This window comes from Thermothelomyces heterothallicus, assembly GCF_042370625.1.
Source record: "Thermothelomyces heterothallicus CBS 202.75 unplaced genomic scaffold P884_scaffold_1, whole genome shotgun sequence".
NCBI classification, from domain to species: Eukaryota; Fungi; Ascomycota; class Sordariomycetes; order Sordariales; family Chaetomiaceae; genus Thermothelomyces; species Thermothelomyces heterothallicus.
The window spans coordinates 337,506-350,995 of record NW_027192562.1 but is presented as its reverse complement, the minus strand read 5'-3'; the positions used below and the strand labels follow the sequence as shown (position 1 = coordinate 350,995).

Below are 13,490 nucleotides of genomic sequence, written 5' to 3'. Positions count from 1 at the left end.
CTCTCTCTGGGGAGAAGAAAGAGCTAGAGGTGGTGATGCAAGCCAGCTCCCCACTTGTAGCGCGACAGAGACCAACAGCGGGCAGAAGCGGGGTCCCACTGCCGACCTTGCTACAGCTGCACCTCAACCTCGAATATTCGCGACCCGGAGCCCGAGCCCGACTGTCGTGCCCACCTTCTCTTTTCGCTCGCCAGTCCGACGTAAAGTGCCTACATACAGGTACGTACCGTCCCTACTCCGCCGCGGGGCTCATTGGGCAGGCCTGACACGGGCTAGTTCGAGCATCTTCACCTCTAGGTAACCCCATGCGGCATCTATGGGCGAGGCATAGCTCGACTATATCCTCATTACTGCGAGCCCCTCCTGCCCTCCATCCACGGCCGCCATTACCTTATCAGCCAGCCTCAGCTATCGCAGAATTATTTCGCACAAAGAGAGGACTCCACACTCAAAGCACGGGAGCGCTGTCTGTCGAAGAGATGGAGACGGTCAACACCACGGCCCGCCTGGCCCGCCTACGGTCCTTGATGAAGCAGAAGGGGGTGGACGTCTATGGTAATTTGCCGCGCTTCTTCTAGCCGTCCTCTCGGGGCCATGGTGTCTGACAAAGGAACCTTCCGCACAGTCGTCCCGTCCGAAGACAGCCATGCCTCCGAGTACATCGCCGCATGCGACGCCCGGCGCGCCTTCATCTCCGGGTTCACAGGCTCGGCGGGGACTGCCGTGGTCACCCTCGACAAGGCCGCCCTCGCCACCGACGGGCGCTATTTCAACCAGGCCGGCAAGCAGCTGGACAGCAACTGGCAGCTCCTCAAGACAGGCCTGCAGGATGTTCCGACGTGGCAGGAGTGGGCGGCCGAGGAGTCTGCCGGCGGCAAGACGGTCGGCGTGGACCCGTCCCTGATCTCGAGCTCCGTCGCCGAGAAGCTCGACGAGAGCGTCAGGAAGAGCGGCGGCGCCGGGCTGAAGGCGGTCAGCGAGAACTTGGTCGACGCAGTCTGGGGTGACGACAGGCCCGCCCGCCCCAATAACCCCGTCGTGCTCCTCCCCGAGAAGTACGCGGGCAAGGCCGCGGCCGCCAAGCTGGCCGAACTGCGCAAGGAGCTGGACAAGAAGAAGGCTGCCGCCTTTGTCCTGTCGATGCTGGACGAGATCGCCTGGCTCTTCAACCTCCGCGGCAGCGATATCCCCTACAATCCCGTCTTCTTCTCATACGCGATCGTGACGGGGGATTCGGCGACGCTATACGTGGACGAGTCCAAGCTCAACGACGAGTGCCGGAGCTATCTCGACCAGAACAAGGTCTCGGTCAAGCCGTACGGTGCCCTTTTTGAGGATGTCAAGGCTCTGGCCGATGCCGCCAAGGCTCAGGAGACATCTGAACCGCCAAGGAAGTACTTTGTGTCCAACAAGGGTTCATGGGCGTTGAAGCTGGCCCTGGGGGGCGACAAGTACGTCGAGGAGGTCAGGAGCCCGGTCGCCGATGCCAAGGCGGTCAAGAACGAGACCGAGCTGGAAGGCATGAGGCAGTGCCACATCCGGGACGGTGCCGCCTTGATTGAGTTCTTTGCCTGGCTGGAAGACCAGCTTGTCAACAAGAAAGCAGTCATCGACGAGGTGGCTGCTGCCGACCAGCTCGAAGCGTTCCGCAAGAAGCAGAAGGATTTTGTCGGTCTTTCCTTCGACACCATCTCGTCCACAGGACCAAAGTGAGTTCCCGAATCCAAACCCCGAATCTGTCCTTCGCTAACGCTTTCCAGCGCCGCCATCATTCATTACAAGCCGGAACCAGGCACATGCGCCACCATCGACCCGGACGCCATCTACCTGTGCGATTCGGGGGCGCAGTTCCTGGACGGCACAACCGACGTCACCCGGACCCTACACTTTGGCACTCCCTCCGACGAACAGAGGAAGGCCTACACGCTAGTCTTGAAGGGCAACATCGCCCTTGACACAGCCGTCTTCCCCAAGGGCACTACTGGTTACGCAATCGACTGTCTGGCCCGGCAATTCCTCTGGGTAAGCCCCATGGCCTCCATCCTGGCAACCTATCGCTTTGAGAAGAAAAAAAAAAAAAAAAAAAAAAAAAAAAAGAAGAAAGGGAGAAAAGAGATTAACCCCTTCACAGAAACAAGGTCTCGATTACCGCCACGGCACGGGCCACGGCGTGGGGTCGTACCTCAATGTGCACGAGGGGCCCATCGGCATCGGGACGCGTAAGCAGTACGCCGACGCCGCGCTGGCTGCGGGCAACGTGCTGTCGATCGAGCCGGGCTTCTACGAGGACGGGGCGTACGGCATCCGGATCGAGAACCTGGCGCTGGTGCGCGAGGTCAAGACGGAGCACTCGTTTGGCGACAAGCCGTTCCTCGGGTTCGAACACGTCACCATGGTGCCCTACTGCCGGAAGCTGATCGACGAGACGCTGCTGACGGCCGAGGAGAAGGCCTGGCTGAACCGCAGCAACGAGGAGATCCGGGAGAAGATGAAGGGGAGGTTCGAGGGCGAGGAGCACGCGCTGACGAGGGCTTGGTTGGAGAAGGAGACGCAGCCTTTTTGAGTAGCTTTTTTTTTTTAAAAAAAAAGCAGCGGTATACCTAGTGTCCAACAAAGGCGGTATTCCCCTCGGCAACCCTTCGCTATGAGGAAGGATTGATTGGCCTGTGATGAGGGCAGTCTATTTGTTTCTCCCCGTCTATGCTTGGTTGACTCTAGTTTCTATTGAGGGAGTTATTTGTTTTGGGGGGGGGGGGGTGGCGGGGTGGAATATTTAGAAAGACATGAAGGCAGAAAGGGCGAAGGCGACGGCAAAGGACAGCTTGAAGGCCGTATGCTGATTCAGCATGGCCAGGATGCGCGACGTGCTGGCGCGCTCCTTGAGTTTGAGGGTTGCCACGAGGTCTATCCCGTTGCGAGCCGCGACCTATGTGGTTGGGGTAAGCATAACGGTCATGGAAGGAATACACGACTGGGTGGTTTTAAAGGGAAGAGGTGGAATGATAGAAATTGCAGTAAACGTACCTGGAGAAGCACCATGCCGATACCCGCCAACAGCACCAGCGTCTTGGAGAAGACACTCACTAGCAGACCAGCAAAGAAACCTGATGCGGCCCCCACTAATCAGCTTCACTTACACTGCGCAAAAAAGGCGAAACGAATGAATGAATAAATGAATAGGAAGAAAAGAAATAAAACCTGGAAAAAAGGAACCAAGAGTTTCGTGATTTGGAAAAGGGGGGGGGAGTGGGGGTGTATATACCAGAGAGGCTTCCACTGGAGAGCTGCTTGACCGTCTCGGCATCGAGCAGGTCCTTCCGCTTGGGGCTGCGGCCACTGGCCAAGGACCGGGTCTGAGAGGGCACGGGGACGGCGAGCGAATCGAACTGCATCGGCCGCTGGTGGTGCACCGCTACCAGGCCGGTGGTGAGGCCGAGGCCGAGGCCCAAGCCGAGGGGGAGGGCGGCACGGCGGAGCCGGAGGCGGCGCAGGAGGGGGGAGGTCGTCGGGGTGATTGCGGTCCGGGTTAGGGTGCGCCCGAGGTTGAGTGTCGCCATTTTTGTCACGCTTCTTCTTCTCCGGAATGGGCTATTTAATTTCCTCCTTTTTTTTTATGTCTTGCTGTTTTCTTCTGCGTCTTCACTTCAGAGGACGACGGCAAATCGGGTGCTGTCTTAGGGTGATACCGTATTCATGCGGGGTGTATGTGTGTGTGGCTGGTGGTCTACTAAACGTTCAAGTAACGTTAAATGCCACTGGCCACTGGCTGATGAATCGACTTGGGTGCGTGGGTTGCTCTTGTGACGTAATCGGCCACTCAGGACGTTTTACTACGAGAGCAAGCTGCTTGGGGTGCTGAAAAGAGCTTGCCCTTCACGCCTAAATTCGGGAACTTTGTTCACTGTTTGCTTGCATTAACCCATTGACTGCAGCCCATGGATACATACAAGACTCGGGTCTGCACCTGCGCACTTCCCCGCGGGCCCGCAAGATAGGTAATTAAAGCTCATCATCGTCAGGCAAGAGGGAGAGCGTTGCAATAAAACTGCGCATCATTCCTACCTATGTTCACCGCGCAATACTCGCTTCCTTGCAATCAAAATCCACGGCCCAGAGATCTACTCCATGCGTGCAATCACGTCCAGGACTGTAATCCGTACTGCAAGCCCCAAGCACCTCATCTCAGAATCAAGATGATCGGCGCGCGGGACCCAAAACAAGGAACAGGCTATGTAACATGCACCGATGCTACACATGTCGAAGGCGTGGATGGCAAGGGGACCATATTCGACATGTCGACCATACGAGGCCCATGTCTGACATTCTCGAGACGTAATCTCGACAGGATGTTGCGGCGAAACCCTACTTCACGATCGCTAACGGCTCTGTGATAACTTGAACTTGACAAGAACCGAGGCAGCGACGACAATGACAGCAGTAACAACAAGTGCGGTGCGCGGCGAGAGACACTCGTCTGGGTGCACGTCGTAAGGAACTGGGAGAGAGAAGGCGCTGACGGGCAGCTTTTTGGCACCTCAGTCGGCATTGAGTCATCAATAATTCTTTGGGACGGAAGACAACTCTCACCCTTCAAATCACCAACTACTTGTTTGCATTCCTTGTACTCCCCTTCCCGGGACTTCTTGATGATGCTCCCCGCAAACCCTAGGGATTCAGTTTCGGAAAACTCGCCCTTCGAATAGTTCTCGAAAATCACTTTTTCGGTCAGCCCGGCATACGGCCGGCTTTCCGTCATCAACTCGCAGAGGGTGGAACCGAGAGCGAATATGGCAGCCTCGACGCAGCGATTAGAAGTGGAGAGCCGTCGACGGAAGATCCGGCGAAATCAGCCTGCTTGACGTCGAGATGCTTGTCCGGCAGCACGTTGAAACCATTCACATCTCCATGGATGACGCCGCATCGGTGAACAAATTCGAGGGCCTCGGCAAGCTGAACAGCCCATCGAACTTTCGTCTTCTCATTGGCCCAGTGGTCGTCGAGGTATGACCCGACATTGCCATGGGAAGCATACTCGAGACGGATCCCAGATTCCAACGTGCCGTGATAACAGAGAATCCCCTTGTGGCCACCACGTTCGACAAAGCGCTCGTACTATGTAGATTTGCCGTTCTCTGGCGACAGCCTCCCTGGTATGCTCGTCGTGGGGCGTTTTAATGACAGTAGGGGTGTCTCTGTTGAGAAGGACCATGCCAGAGTTGCCATGAGCGACGAGGTCTTTCATCCCAAATCCAGTTGGGAAATGGATATCGTCGTCCGACATTTTCGAGTGGCAATTCCGACCACATACTTCGTTATGTCCTCTAATGTTAAAGGCACTGGCAATAAGGCATTGTACGTTGTACTGTATAGCCCCTTGCAAGTCGGACAAATCGAGAACCAACCAAAGAGAGCTAAGCCAGGATCAATTGCAGTTCTTAGGTGACCTGACCAAACCCCTTGTACTTGAGCTGACCAAACCCCTTGTACTTGAGCTGACCAAACCCCTTGTACTTGAGCTGACCAAACCCCTTGTACTTGAGCTGACCAAACCCCCTATTAAGCGAGCTCGCTTAAGCTAACCTAACTAATATTCTAAAAAATAGAGAAATAATTCTAAATCAATTCTAAATTAATTCTATTATAGGTTATATAAGCTTACCTAATATATAATTTACTTAGTTTTTAAAGCTTTATTTTAGAACTAATTCTAATTACTTTTTATATTAATTCTAAACTAGTTCTAAACTAGTTTTAAACTAGTTTTAAAATATTTATTAAAATTACTTTAAATATATTAATTTTAAAAGTAATAAAATCTAATGATTAATCTTTATAATTTTATTAAATCGATTTAGAATTTTATTATAAAGTATTTAATTATATTCTTTAAGAATTGTAGGGAGGGTCAAAGTTGACCTGACTAGTCTAAAAAATTTAAGCTCGTGGGAAGTTTTGGTCTAGTCAGGTTAGCTTAAGCGAGCTCGCTTAACAGGGGGTTTAGTCAGCTCAAGTACAAGGGGTTTGGTCAGGTCACCTATAGTGTATACACGATCAATTGTATCCATACACTGCCGATGATGCAGTGTTCAAGGCCCGTGCACAGCTGCTAGTGATGTGAACCAAGCGCAGGTGGGGCCCAAAACGTTCCTGGAGAGTAAAGCTTTGGCCGAGTTGTTGTCGCGTCAGACGCGTCTGGAGTGCGTCTTTCATTCACCCCACACCACCGATTTCCCAGTTTCGCACCGCCCTCTTCTCGCGTCACCTGCGCCTGCGACAAGGTAACTGACAACTTTTACCTTCCCCGGCTGCAGGTCCCGCTTGCTGCAATACGCAAATGCCTCGTCCGAAACGGTCGCGCGTTGGTGCGACGCGCCCGACGGGAGCCCCCTCTCCAGCACCCGATGGGCAAGCCGCGGAAAAGGCGCCCACGGTTGCGCCAGCCGAAGTTCCGGGAAGCGATATCTATGATGTTAGCGACCGCGAGAAGGAGCGCATAAACCAACGAGTCGCCCAAGCCGCCAAGGCCGACTCGCATTCCCGTCGCACCCGCGCCTCTGCGCATCTGGATCTGAATTCGGAACAGGCGAAGGCGTTGGAGGACTCGAGACGAAGGCGCGACGACGCGATGGACAGGCTGGACGACCTCACCTCAACCTCCCGGCCAAACTGCTCCGACAGCCCGGATATCGAACACAGTCGAAGGGAGTCGGTGTCTGAGCCGCAACGTCGGTTGACCGACGCGTCGGGGCTTGATCTGGACGACGATATCTTTGCCAACCTCGACGATAGCTTGGACGACACGGCAAACTCGTTTGACGAGACTCGAACGGGTTACCGCTCGGGCGACACCTCGTCGATCAATGTTGCCATGTTCAAACGTCGACCTAGGCAGTCGAGCGTCGCCGGAAGGGATGACGCCCCGATCCGGCCGAGCAGCAGGGGGCAGAACACGCCGAGCATCAGCACCACCCTCAATTTCAGTAATTTCAAGCGTCGAGCGCGCGAGCCCAGCATTCTCGGCACGGGACGTAAGCCTCGCAGGGCAAGGTCTCAATCAGTCGCCTCCCAGGCCTCACGGAACCCCAGCGTGCTTGGTGATGGCGACGATTCTGGTCCGGACGGCGAGTCAACCCCGCTTGACAAGACCAGGAGGCGGACGCGGGCTTCGCTTGTCGCAGCGAGTGGGCCCGGGGCAGAATCGCCAGCTTTGCCCCCGCGAAAGCGCAAATCACTGGAGAGCCATGATGGTAGGGGGAAGCGGCCCGCGGCGGAACCCGAGGCAGAAGAGCCAGGGCCAGGGCCAGGGCCAGGCCCAGAGCCAGAGCCAGAAATCATTCATCAGTCAATCGAGGTCGAGGTCGAGGTCGAGCGCACTCCGAGCCCGCCGCGAGGCCGCGCCCGGGAGCGCGAGCGCTTTTCCACGCCCGTCGCCGCCGCCGACGACCCCGACATGGCGCCTCCGCTCAGCAGCTCCTCGGAGGGCGACAGCCCCATCGCGTGGCCTCCGTTGGACACCCTCGCTCACCGCACTTACAACACGCGCAAACCTCCACCAAGAGCGCTGAAGACGCCAGAACTCATGGATTCCTCCTCGGACCTTTCGTCTCCCCCATCGCTGACTTATTCACCACACTACGTGGCTCCGCCCAAGGGACCCCCCCGGAAACAAGCAGCACCTCCGCCAAAGATCACCACGGCCGATTTGACATCGCTCCTCCCTCGCCGCCGGCACAAGGCATCGAACCTCAGGACTGGCGGCGACGATCCGTTCGACCCGGACGCGTCGGACGACGACCGCTACGTTGCGGCAAGCAACGGCGAGGACGACGTCTCGTACGTCGACTCGCGGGCCGCGGCGCGGAGGAGGAAGGGCCAGATGGCTCTCGGCCGGTCGACCTCCAACCGCAGGGCGGCGAAGGCGGCCACCAAACCCGGCAACGCCGGCGGCAAGGGGCGCGCCATCAGGACGTACGGGGCGGCGAACGAGGACAAGGAGAACGAGGAGATCCAGGACGAGATCGTGGTTGCGAGCGGGGACGAACAAGGCGGTGGGGAGGACGAGCAGGACGCGCTCCCCGAGGAGGAGACGACCCGGATGATGGCGGAGCGGCTTGGCGAGGAGCTGCAAAAAGCGGCAAAGAAGTTCAAGGAGGTAGATGAGTGGGAGCTCTCGTTCGAGGAGGTCACACATAGTTCATCGCCTGGGCCGGATGCTCGGTGAAGGTCGACACAGGTGTCGAGTTGTCTTGGGTTTGAGGACGAGTGCTATCACGATCCGTTGGCTGGCGCTTTTTTCTTGTATTGCTGCTTTTGACGCCGAGGAGAGGCTGTTCGTTAGGTAGTCGTCAGAGACGCTTGCACTGGGCGGTATCAGCGGTTGTCTGGGGTCTGGTTGGCATCATTAGCTCTGAAACAAACGCCGGAGCTCTTTATTCGTATTCGACCAAACTTTGTCATGCTCATATCCATCATGCCTCATGTCTAAACCGGTATAATAAAAGTTTCAAAACGCCCAACGCCTGCCTCTTCTAACGTGCCCTTGCTTTCTCGTTGGAGTGTGGTAAAAGTGCTATGACTGGGCCGCCAGGCAAACACTGTCCAACGAGCGCTCGATGACCGGCAGCAAGTTCGCAACCTGGTTCGAGTCCCTCAAAGCGACGGTGATGGCATCCGGCATCAAGCCACTCAGGTAAAGATTCTGCCGCCGAGTCAGCACGCTCGTGTTTTTTTTTTTTTTTTTTTTTTTTTTTTTTTTTTTTTTTTTTTTTTTTTTTCAGGGGAGAGACAGGGTTCGCTTACTCGTTTGACGTTATCGAACTTGTCCTCCCGCGCCGTATACTCCCGAATGACCACCTCCTTCCCAAAGTCCACATACACCCTAGTATCTCGGATCCGTACCACAACCCCGTCCAGCCGCATGTACAGCCGGCACAACAGCAGCATCCGCTGCTCCATCACGCGTACCTTGACGCTCATGATGCTGATGCCGTTGTCGTCCAGCTCGCTCTCGTACAGCACCACCTCGTCCGCGAACAGGATCGGGTCCCTCCTCTTGAGCAGCTCGACGGGGATCCCGCCCTTTCCCTCCTCGCCCCCCTCCCGCAGGCGGCGGCCGTCCGCGGCCGGGACCTCGTCGCCCCGGTAGGAGGCGCTGTAGCTCCAGTCGAAGGGGCGCACCACCTCGGAGATGCCGGCGCTCGTCTGCTCGCGGCTGCGGCTCCACTCGCGCGCGTAGGCGACGCGCAGCATGCCGCCCTCGCCCGTCTTGTCGACCGTGTCGAGCGCCGGCTCCGCGCTGAACGAGATGCTCCACCCGGACGCCGGGTGCGCGATCGAGACCAGGTTGTCGCCAAAGATCATCTCCGGGATCGGGATCCCCAGGCGCGCCGACATGGCGTCGATCGGACCGGCCTTGAGGATGGGGAGCTTGCGGGTCGAGATGCGAAAGGGCGGCTGCGTGTGCGTGCGCGTCGCGGCGGCCAGGTTTGCCGGGTCCGCCGTCGGGGACGGGGAGCGCGCCGGGGGTTTGCTTGGGGGGTCCATGTTGTTTCGAACTGTCTCCTCCTCTTCTCTTGAAAGAAAAAAACGCCGGGAGGTTATACTCTTTTCCTGCACTTTTTTTTCCCTACTCGCGTGCTACGACGCCGCGGTCAGTTGTTGCGACCGCGTTGACTTGTTATACACTGCGGGTCGAGAGCTCCTCTTGTTCGAGAGCAGCAGAAAAATTCGCGGAAACTGTTCAAGATCCCTCGTAAATCTTCCAAATTGAATTAACTTATCTTCCCCGTGCTGTCAAACTTCGCTGTTGTCGTCAAGGTGGTTAAGCTCGGGTTCGAGACGAACAATTGGGCTTGGCTTCGGCGGGAGCTTGTTGAAAGTTTGGCGGGGTAGCGGGGCAAATCACCCAGCGGTTAACCTCTCTGGCACCAATAACGAGTTAGCTTCCTACAGAGCGTTGAGGGAGCTCCTCGGACGCTTTGAAGCACCACGGGCAATCGCAACGCACAAACTGCAGCCATGTTTTCCAGACCGGACGCGGCGATTTTTTCAGAGAAGGACAAACCTGGAGCGATCTTTAGAAGCATAACGCATTAGCTATCGTTCTCTGGACAAGCTCAGGGCATTGCGGTACCATCATAGTAAAGCTCAAGTTTTGTTTCAGAGCTTGCGATTCGTCACTCTGCGATCAACTTGAAGTCGCAATGTTAACTAAGCCGCATGATATAACACCATGCTCCATCCCGCCATCTCCAAGTGCATCGTGCATCTGCTAGACCAATCTGATCGCAATCCCGATGGGTTCTGCCTAGTCTAATCTAACTATGTAGATTTGATGAGGCTGGGAAGGAAGGGGCTGATGTGACGGGAATTGCCGAGTCCCACCTTGGAACGGGGCGCTGCCAGGGAATGAGGTGCAGTGGGGGGCAACTAAGCTGGTCGGTTGCTAGGCAACGGGCAACCCCGGAGCAAGGTAAATAATTTGACCCCCTTCAACTCGACCTATCCTTGAACTCCTCCGTTTCTCACACTGCAACTGTGGGCCATCGCAACCTCGTCAATTCCCCTTTTTGTCATCTCGACCAGCGTTAGCCTTCTCCTCGATTCCGAAAATAGCTTCAACCAACATCATGACGACGAGAGCTCTGGAGGCCAGCTTCGACCGGCTCTCGGTCAACGACGAGAACGACCCCGGTGAGAATGCTCGGCTATACCAGAAGACCAAGGCATGTAACAGATAAAAACAATAACGTGTGCTGTGCGCTTTTCTGACTCGAAGCGCAGCCGATGGGTACCTCGAGCCAGCTCACCCACAGCACCGCCAGGCAAACACTGCTCAAAGTTGCGCTGCAGACGCAGCACGCCAACGCGGTCACGGCAACTGTCAACCTCCCCTCGCAAGCGGCCCAACGAAAGGGCGTCGTGCCCCCGACCGCCAACCCCGCCTCGCCCAAGAAGGAGAAGTCGACGTCATTAGCAACATCTCGCTCCTCGGAGGAGACGGCGTCCGAGCATCCCTCCACCGCCACCTACGTCGACCAGCCGCTTGTCCCTAAGCAGTTCCATCTCGGCATGTTCGAAATCGGCCGGCCCCTCGGGAAGGGCAAGTTTGGGCGCGTATACCTCGCGCGGGAACGCACCACCGGCTTCATCTGCGCGCTCAAGGTGCTCTACAAGTCTGAGCTCCAGCAAGGCACGGGCGTCGAGAAGCAGGTCCGGCGCGAGATCGAGATCCAGAGCAACCTGCGGCACCCCAACATCCTCAAGCTGTACGGGCACTTCCACGACAGCAAGCGCATCTTCCTCATTCTCGAGTACGCCGGCAAGGGCGAGCTGTACAAGCACCTGCGGCGCGAGCAGAGGTTCCCCGAGTGGAAGGCGGCGCAGTACATCGCCCAGATGGCGGCGGCGCTGCGCTACCTGCACCGCAAGCACGTCATCCACCGGGACATCAAGCCCGAGAACATCCTGGTCGGCATCCACGGCGAGATCAAGATCTCGGACTTTGGCTGGAGCGTGCACGCGCCCAACAACAGGCGCAACACGCTCTGCGGCACGCTCGACTACCTGCCGCCGGAGATGATCAAGTCGGGCAGCAAGGACAACTGGTACAACGAGAAGGTCGACCTGTGGAGCCTCGGCGTCTTGACGTACGAGTTCCTGGTCGGCGAGGCGCCGTTTGAGGACACCCCGATCATGACGCACAAGCGCATCGCGAGGGCCGACATGACCATTCCTGACTGGGTCAGTAAGGAGGCCAAGGATCTCATCAAGAAGGTATAGTTCTCCTACTTACTTTCTTCTTCGCTTCCCTTCTCGACATAACGGTGCTAACCGAAACACAGCTCCTGGTACTTGATCCGGAGAAGCGGCTTCCCCTCGAAGAGGTCCAGAACCACCCCTGGATCATCAAGCACTGCGTGAAGGGTGAGCGGGCGGCCAACCGGGAAAAGCCCCTGAAATAACCAACCGCAAGATGACGGGGTGAGATGAGTTGTTTTGTCGAAATTTTTCTCATTATTTTGTGTCGGAGTCAGCGAGTGGCGTTCGGGAGTCGGGCCGGGTTCACCAGGGGGTCACGGTGCGGAGTTCAATGCATAGCGCAGCCTATCCGGCTTTTGTTTTTTAAGTTTCAAATTTTCTTCTTACGTCCCTCGCAAGGTCAGCAACGGGTCGATTGTGCATACGTTGGTCTCGGGGGGGGAGCAAGATGCTGGTTATATAGTACAGGCACATTACTACACTATTTACGAGAGAGGGGATAACTTCCCTCTTGAAAGTTCTCAGCGATATATCTCTTCGAATGGCCTCTTGTCTGCGAAACATGAGTCCCACACCTCATTCACCACCTTGGTCGCATGTACGTCGTCTCTACAGGCTGGCCGCGCCATGACGGACTGGATGGCCCGCGCTCGCACGCAGTTCTGGAACTGCTGTGTGAGCGTCCAGTTGCCCCGTGTTAGCGCCTCCCTCGTCCACCGACACTCCCCGCTCAGCATCGACGCTCGGATCTAAAAAAATCGCCCCCATCGTCAGCCCCCGGACCATCTATATGTATGTAATGTATACCCTAGATGGAGGGAAGAAAGCCATAGGCGGCCCCGGGAAGTTGGACACTTACCTCGGTACAAGCGGCATGCCTCAGATTGCCGCCTCCGCTCCAGTCGACCTTCCAGCGCAGGTGGTCCCAGGCGTGCACCATCTCGTGCGCCAGCGTGTCCTCGAGGTGGCCGCGGTCGCGCATCTCGTTGGCGCAGATGAGGATGCCGTGGTCGGGGCTGAAGCCGCCGCCCTGGCGGACGACGCGGCCGTCCTCGGCCACGCGCGCGGGGCAGCGCCGGCAGAGCACGTTGGTCTCGTCGAGCGTCCCGTTGAGCGCCTCCACCTTCTCGCGCAGGAACCGGATCACGGGCGAGTACTTGAACAGGTAGTCGCGGTCGGCCTCGCACCGCGCGCAGTCGCGCGCCTCGTTCGCCTTGTACCGGTCCTCCCGGTAGTGCTCGATCCCCTCGGGCGTGATCTGGCCCGTGATGATCTTGAAGTAGTTGATCCACCACCTGAGGGAGGGGTCGTACCCGGTCCGGGCGGGGTCGTTTTCAAGGAAGCGCGGGAGGGGCCGGCTGTCCGTCGGTCGTTGTTGTTGTTGTTGTTGGCTGGAGGGGGTTGTAGAAGTGGCGGAAGCGGCGGGGGAGGAGGGGGAGGAGGAGAAGGAGGAAGCAGGTGGTCGTTCTGGTGTTGCCATGGTTGTTGATGACGATTGAGGACAGAAAGAAGACGACTTGCTGGGCTCCCTGCGACGCAGTCCACGATGGTTGATAAGGTTTGGTAAAAAAAATAAATAAATAAATAAAAAAAATTAAAGCTGTCGGTGGAATCGCGTAGTATGGAGTGCTCGTTGGAAAACGTCGTCGAAGTCGATCCGGGCGTCGATAGAGTCGTTGCTCATGTCCCAGCTTTGTTTGGCCAAAAAGGTGCCAGTTTCTCGATTCGAT

At 56.9% G+C, this 13,490-nt stretch overlaps 8 protein-coding genes across 8 annotated transcripts; 3 read left to right on the top strand and 5 right to left on the bottom strand.

The window, feature by feature from the left end:
• Positions 1 to 479: 479 nt before the first annotated feature.
• On the top strand, positions 480 to 2,563 carry P884DRAFT_189215 (peptidase M24, structural domain-containing protein; the record flags this gene model as incomplete). The annotated part of the gene is made up of 4 exons (XM_069437423.1): positions 480 to 555; positions 626 to 1,709; positions 1,761 to 2,022; positions 2,132 to 2,563. 4 exons carry the CDS (start codon positions 480 to 482, stop codon positions 2,561 to 2,563), a joined length of 1,854 nt encoding a protein of 617 aa, XP_069301408.1.
• A 111-nt stretch (positions 2,564 to 2,674) lies between these two features.
• On the bottom strand, positions 2,675 to 3,713 carry P884DRAFT_325964 (uncharacterized protein). Its single transcript, XM_069445461.1, has 3 exons — positions 3,263 to 3,713; positions 3,025 to 3,104; positions 2,675 to 2,926 (listed from the first exon to the last, which is right to left on the bottom strand). Exons 1-3 carry the CDS (start codon positions 3,555 to 3,557, stop codon positions 2,774 to 2,776), a joined length of 528 nt encoding a protein of 175 aa, XP_069301407.1. The 5' UTR covers positions 3,558 to 3,713; the 3' UTR covers positions 2,675 to 2,773.
• A 410-nt stretch (positions 3,714 to 4,123) lies between these two features.
• P884DRAFT_953 (uncharacterized protein) lies at positions 4,124 to 4,807 on the bottom strand. Its single transcript, XM_069446193.1, has 2 exons — positions 4,588 to 4,807; positions 4,124 to 4,523 (listed from the first exon to the last, which is right to left on the bottom strand). Exons 1-2 carry the CDS (start codon positions 4,754 to 4,756, stop codon positions 4,363 to 4,365), a joined length of 330 nt encoding a protein of 109 aa, XP_069301406.1. The 5' UTR covers positions 4,757 to 4,807; the 3' UTR covers positions 4,124 to 4,362.
• Positions 4,756 to 5,283, bottom strand: P884DRAFT_288474 (uncharacterized protein; the record flags this gene model as incomplete). The annotated part of the gene is made up of 2 exons (XM_069443954.1): positions 4,756 to 5,079; positions 5,114 to 5,283. Coding segments are annotated over 2 exons (494 nt in total), but the record flags the coding sequence as incomplete, so codon positions are not given.
• Positions 5,284 to 6,225: 942 nt separating this feature from the next.
• On the top strand, positions 6,226 to 8,458 carry P884DRAFT_253006 (uncharacterized protein). The gene has a single exon (XM_069440761.1). It carries the CDS (start codon positions 6,335 to 6,337, stop codon positions 8,219 to 8,221), a length of 1,887 nt encoding a protein of 628 aa, XP_069301404.1. The 5' UTR covers positions 6,226 to 6,334; the 3' UTR covers positions 8,222 to 8,458.
• A 111-nt stretch (positions 8,459 to 8,569) lies between these two features.
• P884DRAFT_190467 (TIP41-like family-domain-containing protein) lies at positions 8,570 to 9,543 on the bottom strand (the record flags this gene model as incomplete). Its single annotated transcript, XM_069437513.1, has 2 exons — positions 8,570 to 8,698; positions 8,800 to 9,543. The coding sequence occupies 2 exons, from the start codon at positions 9,541 to 9,543 to the stop codon at positions 8,570 to 8,572; spliced, it is 873 nt and encodes a 290-aa protein (XP_069301403.1).
• A 1,085-nt stretch (positions 9,544 to 10,628) lies between these two features.
• On the top strand, positions 10,629 to 11,963 carry P884DRAFT_273760 (kinase-like domain-containing protein; the record flags this gene model as incomplete). The annotated part of the gene is made up of 3 exons (XM_069442626.1): positions 10,629 to 10,724; positions 10,783 to 11,775; positions 11,844 to 11,963. The coding sequence occupies 3 exons, from the start codon at positions 10,629 to 10,631 to the stop codon at positions 11,961 to 11,963; spliced, it is 1,209 nt and encodes a 402-aa protein (XP_069301402.1).
• A 318-nt stretch (positions 11,964 to 12,281) lies between these two features.
• On the bottom strand, positions 12,282 to 13,240 carry P884DRAFT_273759 (peptidase M76 family-domain-containing protein; the record flags this gene model as incomplete). Its single annotated transcript, XM_069442625.1, has 2 exons — positions 12,282 to 12,509; positions 12,620 to 13,240. 2 exons carry the CDS (start codon positions 13,238 to 13,240, stop codon positions 12,282 to 12,284), a joined length of 849 nt encoding a protein of 282 aa, XP_069301401.1.
• Positions 13,241 to 13,490: the final 250 nt, after the last annotated feature.

What these genes read in the sequence shown, in the direction of transcription:
- P884DRAFT_325964 (XM_069445461.1), bottom strand. Translation starts at nt 3,557, where the DNA reads ATGGCGACACTCAACCTCGGGCGCACCCTAACCCGGACCGCAATCACC. An exon ending in CTCCAGTGGAAGCCTCTCTG is followed by an intron (nt 3,105 to 3,262) that starts GTATATACACCC and finishes GGGCCGCATCAG; the next exon opens with GTTTCTTTGCTGGTCTGCTA. An exon ending in TCGGCATGGTGCTTCTCCAG is followed by an intron (nt 2,927 to 3,024) that starts GTACGTTTACTG and finishes CCAACCACATAG; the next exon opens with GTCGCGGCTCGCAACGGGAT.
- P884DRAFT_953 (XM_069446193.1), bottom strand. Translation starts at nt 4,756, where the DNA reads ATGACGGAAAGCCGGCCGTATGCCGGGCTGACCGAAAAAGTGATTTTC. An exon ending in AGTAGTTGGTGATTTGAAGG is followed by an intron (nt 4,524 to 4,587) that starts GTGAGAGTTGTC and finishes GGTGCCAAAAAG; the next exon opens with CTGCCCGTCAGCGCCTTCTC.
- P884DRAFT_253006 (XM_069440761.1), top strand. Translation starts at nt 6,335, where the DNA reads ATGCCTCGTCCGAAACGGTCGCGCGTTGGTGCGACGCGCCCGACGGGA.